The sequence below is a fragment of the Neophocaena asiaeorientalis genome, unplaced genomic scaffold (assembly GCF_003031525.2).
Source record: "Neophocaena asiaeorientalis asiaeorientalis breed wild unplaced genomic scaffold, Neophocaena_asiaeorientalis_V1.1 scaffold134, whole genome shotgun sequence".
Lineage (NCBI taxonomy): Eukaryota > Metazoa > Chordata > Mammalia > Artiodactyla > Phocoenidae > Neophocaena > Neophocaena asiaeorientalis.
Window position 1 is genome coordinate 11389101 of NW_020185339.1, and position 14170 is coordinate 11403270.

General features: G+C 35.7%; 1 protein-coding gene across 2 annotated transcripts in view; it reads left to right on the forward strand.

The window, feature by feature from the left end:
- ZFC3H1 (zinc finger C3H1-type containing) overlaps positions 1-14170 on the forward strand; it is a 51714-nt gene that overhangs the window by 9780 nt on the left and 27764 nt on the right. Inside the window, exons 3-7 of one of the 2 annotated variants that reach the window (XM_024736457.1) lie at positions 4751-4815; positions 7942-8140; positions 8420-8643; positions 10444-10567; positions 12675-12772. In XM_024736457.1, coding sequence (XP_024592225.1) covers positions 4751-4815; positions 7942-8140; positions 8420-8643; positions 10444-10567; positions 12675-12772 — 710 coding nt within the window. The remainder of the gene's footprint in view (positions 1-4750; positions 4816-7941; positions 8141-8419; positions 8644-10443; positions 10568-12674; positions 12773-14170) is intronic. The other variant, XM_024736458.1, reaches the window with a different exon arrangement.

The window sequence follows — 14170 nt, forward strand, 5'->3', positions numbered from 1 at the left end:
TTTTTTTTTTTTTTTTTTTTTTTTTTTTTGCGGTATGCGGGCCTCTCACTGTTATGGCCTCTCCCATTGCGGAGCACAGGCTCCAGACGCACAGGCTCCAGACACGCAGGCTCAGCGGCCATGGCTCACGGGCCCAGCCGCTCCGCGGCATGTGGGATCTTCCCGGACTGGGGCACGAACCCGTGTCCCCTGCATTGACAGGTGGACTCTCAACCACTGCACCACCAGGGAAGCCCTTAGATCAAGCTTTTATGTTCACATCTTCCTTCTAAGATATGAACATTTTTTGATCTGCTTGATCTGTCAATTGCTGAGAGGCTTGCTAAAATCTGCCAGTATGGTAGTGGATTTCTAGTTTTCAGTTTTTGCTTTAAATATTTTGAGGCTGGGGAATTGACTTATTATTCTCATTATTATGTAGTGATCTCTATCTCTAGTAATGTTTTTGCCTAAAAGACTATTTTGTCTCATGTTAATAAACACACCATCTTTCTCTTGTTAAGTATATATGCTTTGTATATCACTTTCCATCCTTTCAGTCTTTCTGTATCTTCATGTCCCAGATGTTACTTGTACATTGTATGGAGCTGGATTTCATTTGTAGTTTAACCTGACGATCTTTGTCTTTTAACAAGAACATATAGTTCACATTTTTCATGATTACTGATATTTGTATTTATTTCCTTTTCTTTTTTTTCTGTCTTGCCTCTTTTGACTTTTTTTTAAAACAACTTTTTTTTTTCTTTTACTCATTTGGAAGTTAGATACAAAGTTTTTGGTCTCATTGATTCCTTTAGGAATTGTAACATGAATTCTTATCAGTGTTTAAAGTTAATCAAGTTATTTACCCTTTCCTTGATATACAAGGACCAGTATTTGCCTACCTTTGCCCATGTATTTAACACTTTCTTGGCTCACTCTTCCTTCTATGTCTAGAATCACTTATGCTTAAAATACATTTTTAAGAATTTCCTTTAGTTTGTGTCTGCTATATGAAAAACTTATTTCTGTTTATCCTATTTTAAAGACAATTTTCTTAGGTTTAGAATTCTAGATTAGTTAATTATATTCTCAGTATATTGAAGATATTTTCTGGCTTCCATTGTTGATTTTGAAAAGTCAGCTATCAATCTTTTTTTTTTAATAAAACATTTTTAAAATTTTATTTATTTTTGGCTGTGTTGGGTCTTTGTTGCTGTGCGCAGGCTTTCTCTAGTTGGCGAGAGGGGGCTACTCTTCGTTGCAGTGCGCGGGCTTCTCCTTACGGTGGCTTCTCTTGTTGCAGGACACAGGCTCTAGGCGCGCGGGCTTCAGTAGTTGCAGCATGCGGGCTCAGTAGTTGTGGCTTGTGGGTTCTAGAGCACAGGCTCAGTAGTTGTAGCGCACGGGCTTAGTTGCTCTGCGGCATGTGGGATCTTCCCAGACCAGGGATTGAACCCGTGTCCCCTGCATTGGCAGGGGATTCTTAACCACTCTGCCACCAGGGAAGCCCAACTTCTGTCTTTTCAACTAGACTTCCGGAAAGGCTAATCTACGCTGACTCCTTTCAGTTCACCTGTCATTCCTTCTTAACTCAATGTAGTTTGCTTTTCTCACCCTACCAGAATACTGAAACTACTCATGGCACAGTTACTTTGACCTAATTGCAAAATTCATTTTTCATTTTCATTCCTTTTTTATTTCATTCTTCCATTTATGCAAAATTTAGTTGAGCACTTTATTCCAGCCTCTTGGAAGTACATCAGTGGAAAATAGACAGTCATTTATGCCTTTATGGGCTTGCATTTTAAGAAGAGGAGACAGTAAATATGATGAGTAAATAACAGTTGTAGAGAGAGAAAAAGCATAGCAGTAAGTAAGTTAGGATGGAGATAGTGGGTATAGGCTGCAGTATTAATGGGTGATCAGGAGAGGCCTGAATTTGAAGGTGAGATTTAAACAAAGGCTTTGAAGACGGTGGGGGAATAGCCAAATGGGGGAAATAGGTTTCTAGGCAAAGAGAATAAATAGCTAGAGCATTGATTTTCTAACTGTGGTCCTTGGACCTTCTTTACCTGGGAACTTGATAGAAATGCAAATTCTTAAGCCCTACCCCAGATCTACTAAATTGGAAACTCTGGAAATGGGGCCCAGCAATCTGTATTTAAGAAGCCCTCTTGTTGATTCTGATACTTGATAAAGTTTGAGAATCACTGAACTAGAGTAATGACCCTTAGGCAGAAGGGTACTGGCATATTTGTGGAATAACAGGAAAACCAGTGCCACTAAAGAAGAGAGAGTGATGGGGAATGAGTAGTGGGAGAGAAGAGGTCAGAGATAATGAGTTGGGACAGATCATGTAGTATTTTGTAAGATGGTTTTTATTCTGAGTGAAATAGGAGCTGTTGCAGGGTTTTGAGCAAAGGATTGGCATAATTTGTTTTAAATTCTCAAAGGATCACTGCTGCTATGTTGAGAGTATCCTGTAGGGAGTAGACACATCTGTTATATTCAGTGATGTTTTTCTCACTAATCCTGAAATTTGGGGATTTCTGTGCTACTGTACATATCAGTAGTTTCTTGCAACTTTCTGATTTTCCTTTTTTAAAAAAAAATACTTTTCCTATGTAACTTCTTAACTGTTGATGTACTCACTGTTCTCTTCTCCTTGGGTGTTCTCAGTTATTATGGTTTTAGCTACCACCTATATCCTGACTGTCTCTAGCTCAGTTTAGAATTTCAGGTAATAATTTAAAAAATACTGCATGACTGCACAAGACCAATTTTCATTTCGGAAGTATTGAGTAAGAATTGAAATAGAAATATTTTTATAGAGATCCATGATAGTGGTACGACAGAAGGACCAAACTACATGTTTGGTCAATTAAATCATAACCTGCTTTTATTAATCTTTGTGTAAAGTTAGATTTATGGTCTGAAATTTACGGTTTGTGCTTGTTTTTCAGGTGACATTGTGCTCATTAGGTAGCTGCCAGCTTAGTGGATAGTTGCCTCTATGCTCCCTTAAAGGGAGGTGCTGCCATCTTTTATAGACGAAAGAGAGCCTCATCAACTAATAAACTCTCATGACTAATGACTCATAGTATAGGAGAAAAGTTCTTTGTACATTTATTGTGGAAAGTCTGTCTTTATTTTTTTTCTTTGTTCATTTTTGTCTAATAGTTATTACTGTTCTCTTATTCTTTGAAGTATGGTCAGTTTTGTTATAAGGTGACATGCATTCCTGGAAATCACTACACTGCAGAATTGCACAATAAAAGGCACAGTGCTAGGGGCAAATGGTGTTAGGGAAAACAACACTCAAAAACTTTGTCAGTGGCACATGAAAAAAGATTGGAATCTAATAAAAACAGTAATGCAGGTTTACACATTAAATGGGTAAAAATGCTTGAAATACTACAATAAATATGTCACTTTACCTTGGAAAAGACCTAAAATGCGCTTGTGGAAGTAGATCTGCAGCTTATGAGTTACTGTGAAGTAGAGCAAGGGAGGTTATTTGAAATTGGACAGTAAGTTGCAACACCAGATGGGGATGGGTGTGCATATACAGTGAACTGAAGTAGCTGGTAAATTGATCACCATGCGTGGGATTTGTATATTCCTACATGGATCACCTGGGTGCAGCTTTCTGCATTCTCTTAGTGTTTCTTGGATGCAAATTGTACATAAGCAAATGTGAAATTTGTGTTGTCCTCAGATTATTTTCTAATATATCAATCATGTTGCAACAAATTCATATTTCCAAAACAAGCCTTATGGCAGAACTGACCTAACTCAAAGTTTGGTGATTGCCTTCCATTTACTTTTGCTAGGTACTTGATATAATAATTTTTCTGTGTATTGAATAAGTTGCCTATTCTTTTATCAGTAGGTCTTGAGCAATCAAATTAGGATATTTGGAATACTGGTAGTGGTATTATGGAAAAAAAAACTAGGCTTGGAGTTTAGACTTAGTTTGAATCCTAGCTTTGCAAATTTATTTGTGTCATCTTGAGAAAAGATTTTCTTAGTTTTTAACTTAATCTGTTTTAGCTATGAAAGTGCCTCTCTCAGTACTATTATATATGTACTGTAACTTTACTGTGTAATTTGTAGAGCTGTCATAGATTAGATAATATATAAATAAGATTTTGTAATAGCTTAATCAGAAATCTGGGCCCAAGGCTAGAATTCTGGAAAATGTGTGGAAGGACTTAATTTGGTTGATACTTAACCTACTTCTGTTGATGCTTTTCTGCATAAATAGAGAACATTTCTTTTTTTTTCTACTTTTTGGCCAAGTCCCGAAGACATTTCTTTAATGAATAAATCCAATACAATCTCTAAATGTTGAATTCATTTCAACTTTTGAGGTCTGAATTAATCATCACATATTCTTTTCTGTGTATTATCTATTCAGTAATGAAGCTTTGTTTCTTGTCTATCTGCTGTGTAAATTCTGTTCTTATTTGAAATAATTATTTTTAGTTCAGAAGTCATTCTTACCATAGTGCAGTTTTAATTTATAATTTAATATTTTGAATTGTTTTTGCATTATAACTTTCAGAAATGAGGCTGATGTGGAAAGTTTGTTCAGATTTTCATTCTCTCTAACAACATTCTTTCCTTTTGGTTGAGAGATTGAGAAAATGAGACCCTTTAATGAGACTGTTTAAAATAAATACTAGTAAATATCATGTAGCATTTTATTTTAAATTGATTGTGGCAACCTTTTAAAGCATTCAGAGTATGCTGTTTTATTTTAAAGGATTAGAAGATAAGGAACAAAATTTAACGAGAAGAATTAGTGCCTCAGATATTCTATCTGAAAAGGTAAGATACTGCTTTGTGAGATTGGATATCTCTATAAGACTGATTCTTGCACTGCTTTACTCTGTTCTTTTGAAAGGGAAATTCTGTCTTGTTTTTCACTCATTTTTTGTTTTTCATCATTGCTATACCTTCATTTTGATATAAGCCTTAAAGATAAGAAAATCTGGAGAGACATCTTGGAGTATCTCCACTGAGTTCAATTAGATTACATTTAATTTAATTGAAATGTTATATGTATCTATAGATAATGTTTTTGCTTTTTTTTTTTTTTTTTTTGTGGTATGCGGGCCTTTCACTGTTGTGGCCCCTCCTGTTGCAGAGCACAGGCTCCGGACACAGGCTCAGCGGCCATGGCTCACGGGGCCCAGGCGCTCCGCGGCATATGGGATCTTCCTGGACCGGGGCACGAACCCGTGTCCCCTGCATCGACAGGCAGACTCTCAACCACTGCGCCACCAGGGAAGCCCTGCTTTTTTGGATTTTGAAACTTCTCATTTTCCTCCACAGATTTTCTTTTCCTAATTTTGGGGGATTATGCTGTGTGAGAAAGCTTTGGAGTTAGACAAACCTTGACCTGGTATCCAATTCTAGCTCCTCTTATTAGCTGAGTGATCCTTGTGTAAGCTGTTTAGCCTTTGCTTGCCTCTGTTTTCTTTTCTACAAAATGAGTTTAATGTCATCTGTTCTCTGGGTTGTTGTGAGGTTCAGCAGGATAAAGTACAAGAGCATCAAGCACTGTGTTTGACGTGTAATAGGTACTCACTGGCCCAAGCCTTTTGTTTGTTGAATTAGAGATCTGAAATATCTGCAGTTTCTTCTGTTAAGATTTCAGTTTTTTATGCTTTTTATGGGTAAACTGAAATGATGCAAAGAGCCTAGAAGCTTTAGGAAAGAGAGGGTCCTGAATTTAAGTATGATAATATAATAGATACACATGCATGTGCACATACACGTGTGTGCATTTATATGTGTATGGTGTTGAATAACTCTGTAAGGTAGGTTGACATCTCTTTTACAGATGAACTAAGATTCATGTGCATAGATCAAGTGACTTGCCTAAAGTTACATAGGACTTAGGCGTCAGAACAAGGAGTTTGAATGAGGCTCAGTGCTCTTGCTGATCAAGTAGCTGCTTTAAGTAGCATATAGTTGAATGACAGAATCAGTGGTCTCTTTCATTCCAGAAGGGTTAGTAGCAAAAGATAATCAAAGCCTTTTAAGTCTCAGTGGAACAGTAATGATAGCTTTATTTTACTTAAACTCTGATTAGCACTGTCCAATAGAATTTTCTCCAATAATGGAAATGTTCTATACCTGCACTCTCCAATATGGTAGCTATTAGCTACATGTGGCTATTAAGCACTTGGAATGTGACTAGTGTGGCTGAGGAAATAAAGTTGTTATTCAATTTTAGCTGAATTTAAATAGCCATACATGGCTTTTTGGTCCCATTTTTGAATAGCATCGCTGTAGGTCTTCAGTACCAAGCAGTAGAATTTGATATGTTTAAGTGACTTGGAGTAAAAAAGACTCATGATAATTTTTAAGCTCATTTGTTACATGTATTTCCCAAAAAAGGAAAGAGTAACTGTATCCTGGCTTGGGTAAACTGAAGTACTGAAATATGTGTTGGTAGTTTAATTAGAGATTTATAATAGTCTATATAAGGTTAAACTACTAGGTAGGATCCACTGTTTTTTTTTTATGTTTAAGAATTAAATAATTTATTGGATTTTAAAAATGTAATTACAATTCACCTATAAGGGAAAGTTACTAGGTAAGCGGGCCTTAACCTTCTTGAGTCTTAGCCTCTTTTGAGTCGCCCCTCCTTTTCCATATATGCACATAAAGGAAAAACATATACAGCTTTGTATTTAACTTCAAGGAGTGGGGATGCCAAAGGACTCCTTATCTCCCTCCCACTAAAGTCTCATGGACTCCAAATTAGAACCTCTGCTTAGGTTGCCTGACATTTTCAGTTATATTTTAGCTAAAATGTACAGAATAGAATAATTTTAAAAATTAACTCAAAAAAAGTAGAGTGAAAAAATTAAGAAGTCATTTCAATTGAAAAAAAGTTCTCATACATTTGTTCCTAAACTGTTTTCCTGTTTTAGCTTCCCTGAAGAAGTCTTGGGTGTTCAAAATATTTTCAATATTCAGATAAATATCTGTAGCTTTAGAACATGGAATGCTCTAATATAAGCAAATCTTTACATATTTTTTCCTTTAAAACTGATTTAAAGGGGGCTTCCCTGGTGGTGCAGTGGTTGAGAATCTGCCTGCTAATGCAGGGGACACGGGTTCGCGCCCCGGTCTGGGAGGATCCCACATGCTGCGGAGCAACTAGGCCCGTGAGCCACAACTACTGAGCCTGCGAGTCTGGAGCCTGTGCTCCGCAACAAGAGAGGCTGCGATAGTGAGAGGCCCACGCACCGTGATGAAGAGTGGCCCCCGCTTGCTACAGCTAGAGAAAGCCCTCGCATAGAAACGAAGACCCAACACAGCAAAAATAAATTAATTAATTGATAAACTCCTACCCCCAACATCTTAAAAAAAAAAACAACACCATGCTTCATCAATGTCTTCTTAAAAAAAAAAACTGATTTAAAGATTTATAAAAGATTTATAAAATATATATTTTAAAAAGTTTGCAAATTTGTATCTTGACATTCACTGTGCCTGTTCTGTGTAGTACTTGTAAGGCTAGTACAAGTACACATGATTATGGAACCACTTCGTTCTTCATTCCTTACCTCCCCTGGGTTGATTTCTTCTTGCATTCACTGCCATCAGATTTCTACTCCTGTTTGGGAGGCAGTTAAATGCCAATCTCTAACCCTTAACTTTTTTTTTTCATCATCAGTTGTACTCTCCCCTTCTAACCCTTCATACTTACATATACACACATACCCTCTACAGATTGATCTTCTGTTTGTAGTACAGGGACTGAATTAGAGTATAGGGCTATGGTAAGTTATTCAGTTTCCTTATTTTATTTGTATTAATATTTACCATTTAAGTATTTGCCTTAAAACTAACTGATCTTATAAAAGATTTGACTTTGTAATATGTTTAAAGTCAAGTAATAGAATTTTTAAATGGCAACTGTTTCTTTTTTTAAAGAAGCTTGGTGAAGATGAAGAGGAGCTATCTGAATTGCAGCTTCGTCTTTTGGCTCTTCAGTCAGCCAGTAAAAAATGGCAACAAAAAGAACAGCAGGTGATGAAAGAAAGCAAAGAAAAGCTGACTAAGATGAAAACTGTACAGCAAAAAGTTAAAACCAGTACCAAAACACATTCGGCCAAAAAAGTTAGCACTACAGGTGATCATTTCTTTTTTTTTTTTTCAAATAGGTGATCATTTCTGTTAAATTCTTTTAATTGATTTCCTATATCAGTATGGTTTTTAGATTTTAATTCAGAAAGTTTTGAGCTGAGAATTATATCCTGACTAAAGTATAATCGTATATAAATGAACTTAGAGGAGCAGCTGTATATATGACTTAATAATGAAAAAAATTGTTAAAGCTCTTATTTTCTTTTATCTTCTAGAAAATTCTAACTCTAATAGATACTGATGTTTCTGTATTTTTTATTTAAAGCTAAACAAGCATTGAGGAAGCAGCAAACAAAGGCATGGAAGAAACTACAACAACAAAAAGAACAGGAAAGACAGAAAGAAGAGGATCAACGGAAACAAGCTGAAGAAGAAGAGAGAAGGAAAAGAGAAGAAGAAATCAGAAAAATTCGAGATCTCTCAAATCAGGAAGAGCAATACAATCGATTCATGAAATTGGTTGGTGGAAAGAGGCGATCAAGGAGTAAAGTAAGGAGTTCAAAAATACAAAATCAAAATATTACTCAAATTTAACTGTCCTTATAGTCTTATTTCATAAATTCAGTCAACTAAGAAAAAGTATTACGTTCTTTTGTTTGATAGAGCTCATTATATAAATAACTCTTGGGAAGAAGGGAAGGTAGGTTATAATTGAGAATGAGTCGTTTTTATAGTTATAGATATTAGAAATAAAAGAAATGAAAGGCTAATATAATATTATGGTTAGAAAAGCTTCCTTTTGACTTTTTTGTCATTTTCTGTTTAGAAGAAAGTAGCATTACTGAGTTGTAGTGAGGACTTATTCTTAAAATGACTGTTTCCTATTAGTTTTCCATTTTTTAGTAATGTAGAATTAGAAGTGTGTCATGATTAATTGATATGGACTTTTTTGGTTTTTTTTTTTGGCGGTACGCAGGCCTCTCCCGTCGCGGAGCACAGGCTCCGGACGCACAGGCTCAGTGGCCATGGCTCACGGGCCCAGCCACTCCGTGGCATGTGGGATCTTCCTGGACCAGGGCTTGAACCCGTGTCCCCTGCATCGGCAGGTGGACTCCCAACCACTGCGCCACCAGGGAAGCCCGATATGGACTATTTTAAAGAAAGTTAAATCGTCATATAGCGTTAGTGCATGTGACTTTAGTTATCAAGCATTTATGAGCCTTTATTATGTATAAGTCATTGATAATGACTAAATCATTGTCTTTTATGGATGGTGTTAGGAAGTAAACTGGAGATTTAATACTGATCTGCTATTAGCAGTGACAAATTTCAGAATTCTGAGCTTTAATAATACACTCACGAGTGTAGTCTCATACACTCGTGGGTGTATTATTAAAGAATAGCGGGATATTAAAGAATAAGAGCTATTTAATTGTAGCAAGTCAAGAGTTAGGTTTGCTTAAGTAAGGAATATATAAGTATTCATACTTTGAACTTCCAGAAAGCACTTTGATAGAATCTTTTTTTAGAGAAGTATTGTATTAATAGTTGTATGTTACTCTTATATCCATCTGGATAGTTTTTTTTTATTTTGCGGTACGCGGGCCTCTCACTGTTGTGGCCTCTCCCGTTGCGGAGCACAGGCTCTGGACACGCAGGCTCAGTGGTCATGGCTCACGGGCCCAGCTGCTCTGCGGCATGTGGGATCCTCCCGGACTGGGGCACGAACCAGTGTCCCCTGCATCGGCAGGCGGACTGTCAACCACTGCACCACCAGGGAAGCCCCAGATAGTTTTTGCTAGTTTTCAGTTTGTTATGAACTGTCTCCGAGTGGAACATTTTAAGAAGTAAAAAAAAAAAAGAAAACATACGAGCACATGACAAGAGTTTTTAGTCTTCAGTTATCATTAGTTTATTCATAACTAAAATGTTAATGGATTATTTGGGCAATATTCTAAATATAGTTTTGATTACATAAAACTTGAATTCATTTATCTGATTTCTTAGCTTACAGAGAGAGGCCATTAGTATTTATGAGCTTGGGGTCATCTTATTTTCTAGAGAAATAGCTGATTATTTAGTGGCTCAGCTCACTCTGGGAGATTTCATCTGTATATATAGTACTTGCTAGTTTCATTTTCTGACAGTTGTAAAATGTCAACCACAGTGTACCTGTCATGTATGTTGAATTTCCCCAATCAGATGTGATAAGCAGTTCTAACTGGATCATCATGATTTTTGATACTGTTCTACATAAAATATAACTATAAATTGTTTTGTAATTTCTAGCCTAAGAATAGATTAAGACAGAAAATATTGTGAAACTAAAAAAAAATCTTGTGTAATTAGTCCTCAGATCCTGACCTGAGACGATCCTTAGATAAGCAACCTACTGATAGTGGAGGAGGCATTTATCAATATGATAACTATGAAGAAGTTGCTATGGATACAGATAGTGAAACCAATTCTCCAGGTATGAGCTAAACCTTAAAACATTTGCATATTCACAATTATTAAGTAGAAAATGGTCACAAAGCTACCCAAAACCTTGAAAGAAATGTGTAATGAAAGTGAGATTTGCTGGTGGGCTGTACAACCATAGACATTATTTGGTGTTATAAATAATTCAAGAGCAAACCTCAAATGTGTAATATTAACCTTTATTTCTAAGTATTTCTTTCTATATAGCATTTTAATAAGAAGGCAGTGTTTTACTGTTAACTATGTGATCTAAAAAGTGAAGATTGTGGGAAAGGTGAGAACACTGTTTTAAAAAACAAATAAACCTTTGCTTTCTTAATATCTTTGTATCTAAGGCATTCTTCGCTTTAGTTAAAAAAAAGGGGGGGATCTTTCTTGATTTTAGGCTTCCTTCCTCCTCCTACTGATGATACTCTGTAGGAATAGGGAGATGGAAAGTGATACTAGTGGTGTCTTAGGATCAGCTGGTTAGAACTGTTAGGGCTGTACCTCAGTTAGATTGCACATTTTAGGGTATGACCATCCTTGCGGGCTAGAGGCTCGCTTTAGTTGATATTCAGTGGTGATCAGCTGTGAGAGACCTGTTCTCTTACTAATTAACACACATAAGACTGAGGCAGACAACCAAATGCAGTTGGTGTTCTAGGAACTAGAATACTTACCTGCAAGGCCACATGATCAGTGTTTTTCTTCCAGTGGTCGTATTGTGAGACCAAATTAAACTAGAATTCTACTTTAGTGTGCCTAGAGAGAAGGCAAAATCTGTATGATTTGGTAATGTTAATAAAAGTGCTCATTTTCAGGTTACTGTGTTTCGGTTCATATTTAATAATCTTGTATTTTGATTTCATAGTTTAATTCTCTTTGGTCAATCTTTAATTTTCATATTTCCAGGTTCTTGGAGATGATTCATTGTAGTTCCCAAGTATTGACAATATTATTATTACTCTTTCTATAAAATAATTTTATGATCTACCCTCTTAAAAGAATTTTGTAAAAAATTATTATACAGAGAATGTACTCTACTCAATTTTGTAAATTTTACTTTTTGCCATATTCATTACAAATATTTATGTTTTTAAGAAGTAAAGTGTTCTAAAGGTCAGTGTATAGTCAAATGGCATCATTTGGGCCACAGGTCAGCCCCATATAAGGCATGTGGTTAATATCCATATTGACTTGAGAGACAACGGGGACGAAGAAGAAATTTTAGTTTTCCCTAAGGTTGTATGGTTATTGAGTAGCAAGAGTAGTCTTTGAATCTGCCAGATTTCAGTGAGTCTAAAGAAACCACTGACAGTAAAAAGTGCAATTATCAATATTTTTAGCTGCTGCCAAGGAAGAAATGCTAACAATTTAACTGAGATGCATCAGTAACTATTTCAGAATTATTAATGTTTATTTATTTATTTATTTGGCTGCGTCGGGGTCTTAGTTGCAGCATGCAAACTCTTAGTTGTGGCATGTGAGATCTAGTTCCCTCACCAGGGACCAAACCTGGGCCCCCTGCATTGGGAGTCTTAGCCGCTGGACCACCAGGGAATTCCCCGGAATTATTAAAATGTGAAAAAGTGTACACTTTAATAATTAAATACAGTGGGTAATTCTTTTCATTCCTAGTCCTGTTTGCTTTCTATCCAATTTAAATAGTCCATTTCTTCACTTTTCTCCACATGAAGGGAGGAATGGAGTCACCACATCACTGTTTTCCTTTGGTTAGGACACTTTGGCAGATTTAGGGGAATTTTTTGTTTTACTATTTCTTAAAAAGTATGTTTATTTCCCCCAAAAAAAAGTGTGTTTCTAGCCTTTCCTGCTCTGTTCCCTGTTACCGCCACTAAGTGAAAAGTAGAACAAAGTAGAGAGTTTTGAGGGACTAAATATCAGCATAAGTGGATGGCTGATTTTGTAATGATATAAGGACAATTTTAAATAGGTGGAGGTGGTCTCATGGAGGTCAAATATTTTATTGGAGATTAATAAAATCTCACTTGTACTCTACTTAGATGCAATTGTATTTCTTCAAAAATATCATAAATTTAATTTATTCCTATTGAAATATATCTATTATTAAACTCTTATAAAAAATTTTTTTACAGCTCCTTCACCAGTACAACCACCATTCTTCTCTGAATGTTCATTGGGGTATTTTTCTCCGGCACCATCTGTTTCTTTGCCTCCACCACCTCAGGTTTCTGTAAGTGAGAATTGATATGATTTCTACGAAAATTATGTAGCCTTATGTCTTTTCTAATTTGTTTTGAAAAGCTGGCCTGTAATTAATTGTTAGGTTTGTAGAGAGCGTAAAATCAAAATTGCTTATCAGAATTAATAGCTATGAAATGTATGGAATAAACAGTTGATTAGTTATTGGCAGACTATCCATTTGGTAGATTTTTTTCGTAGCTAATTTTTTTTTTAGCATCTTTATTGGGGTATAATTGCTTTACAATGGTGTGTTAGTTTCTGCTTTATAACAAAGTGAATCAGTTATACATATACATATGTTCCCATATCTCTTCCCTCTTGCGTCTCCCTCCCTCCCACCCTTCCAGGCGGTCATAGCTAATTTTTAATCTCATGTTGACTTTCTTTCAGTACTTAGTATGTTTCCTTCTTTCTTCTCTTTGTTCCTCTTTGTTCCTCAGAAAATGTATTCCAAAGCAGAGTAAGAATTATCTATTGTTTTGGATTTTTTTAGGGGGAATTGGGATTTAAGTGCATTAAGGTGCTTCTAGAAACTTTTTTCCTTTCTCCTCTTTTGATTAAATAGTTACTTTTAATTTGAAAATTCAGTAAAAGAAAAGCATTGTCTATGCAAGTTAATTTCTTTTCCCTACCTTTTGAAAGAACTGCCAGTCCCCTGTTAAAAAAAAAGAAAGAAAAAAAAAGGAAGTGGGGGATCACAAAGTAAAATTTCTTAAGTTATTTCAGATGAGAGAACCTAGAGGTCACACTGGATCTCTCATAATAGGTTAGTGGGGACCTTGCCATTTCACAGTTCCTAGGTAGATATCTGGTGTCGTCCTAGGAAGTTGAAGATGAGGGGAATATTAGAGCAGAGAGTGAGAGAGAAACATTTTTATTTTTTCTTTCTTCCTTGAATTGTTTTATATGCCAAGGGAAATACTGGAAGGTCTTTGAAGCAAAAATATGTGCAAATTCAAGGATTTGGGTAAAATTGTCTTTATAGATAATCTCGAAGAAGCCATTTCACAAGGATTTTATGAGGGTAGTGGTGATCTTCTTTACAATTAATTCTTGAGATACTCTAGACTACGCCCACCCAGAATCCCTTTGGTTCCTAAGTTTTGATTTTTACTTAAGTGTCGTATGTATCTGATTTTTTGTTATCTGTTTGTTTTCAGGTAGTCATCTAGGCAGATAGACACTGTAAAGTTTGATTTCTCTATCTTGAAGTTTATAAATTAAATGTTTCAAATATTGTTGATTTTTTTGTAAAAATTATACTTTTTCATGGCTGAATATTGGATTTGGTTAGTTTTGAGATTTCCAGTATTCTTAGTTCACTTATGCTTACAGTAAAGTAATAACCTGTATACCTTTTTCTAATTTAATGTTACTCTAATGATAA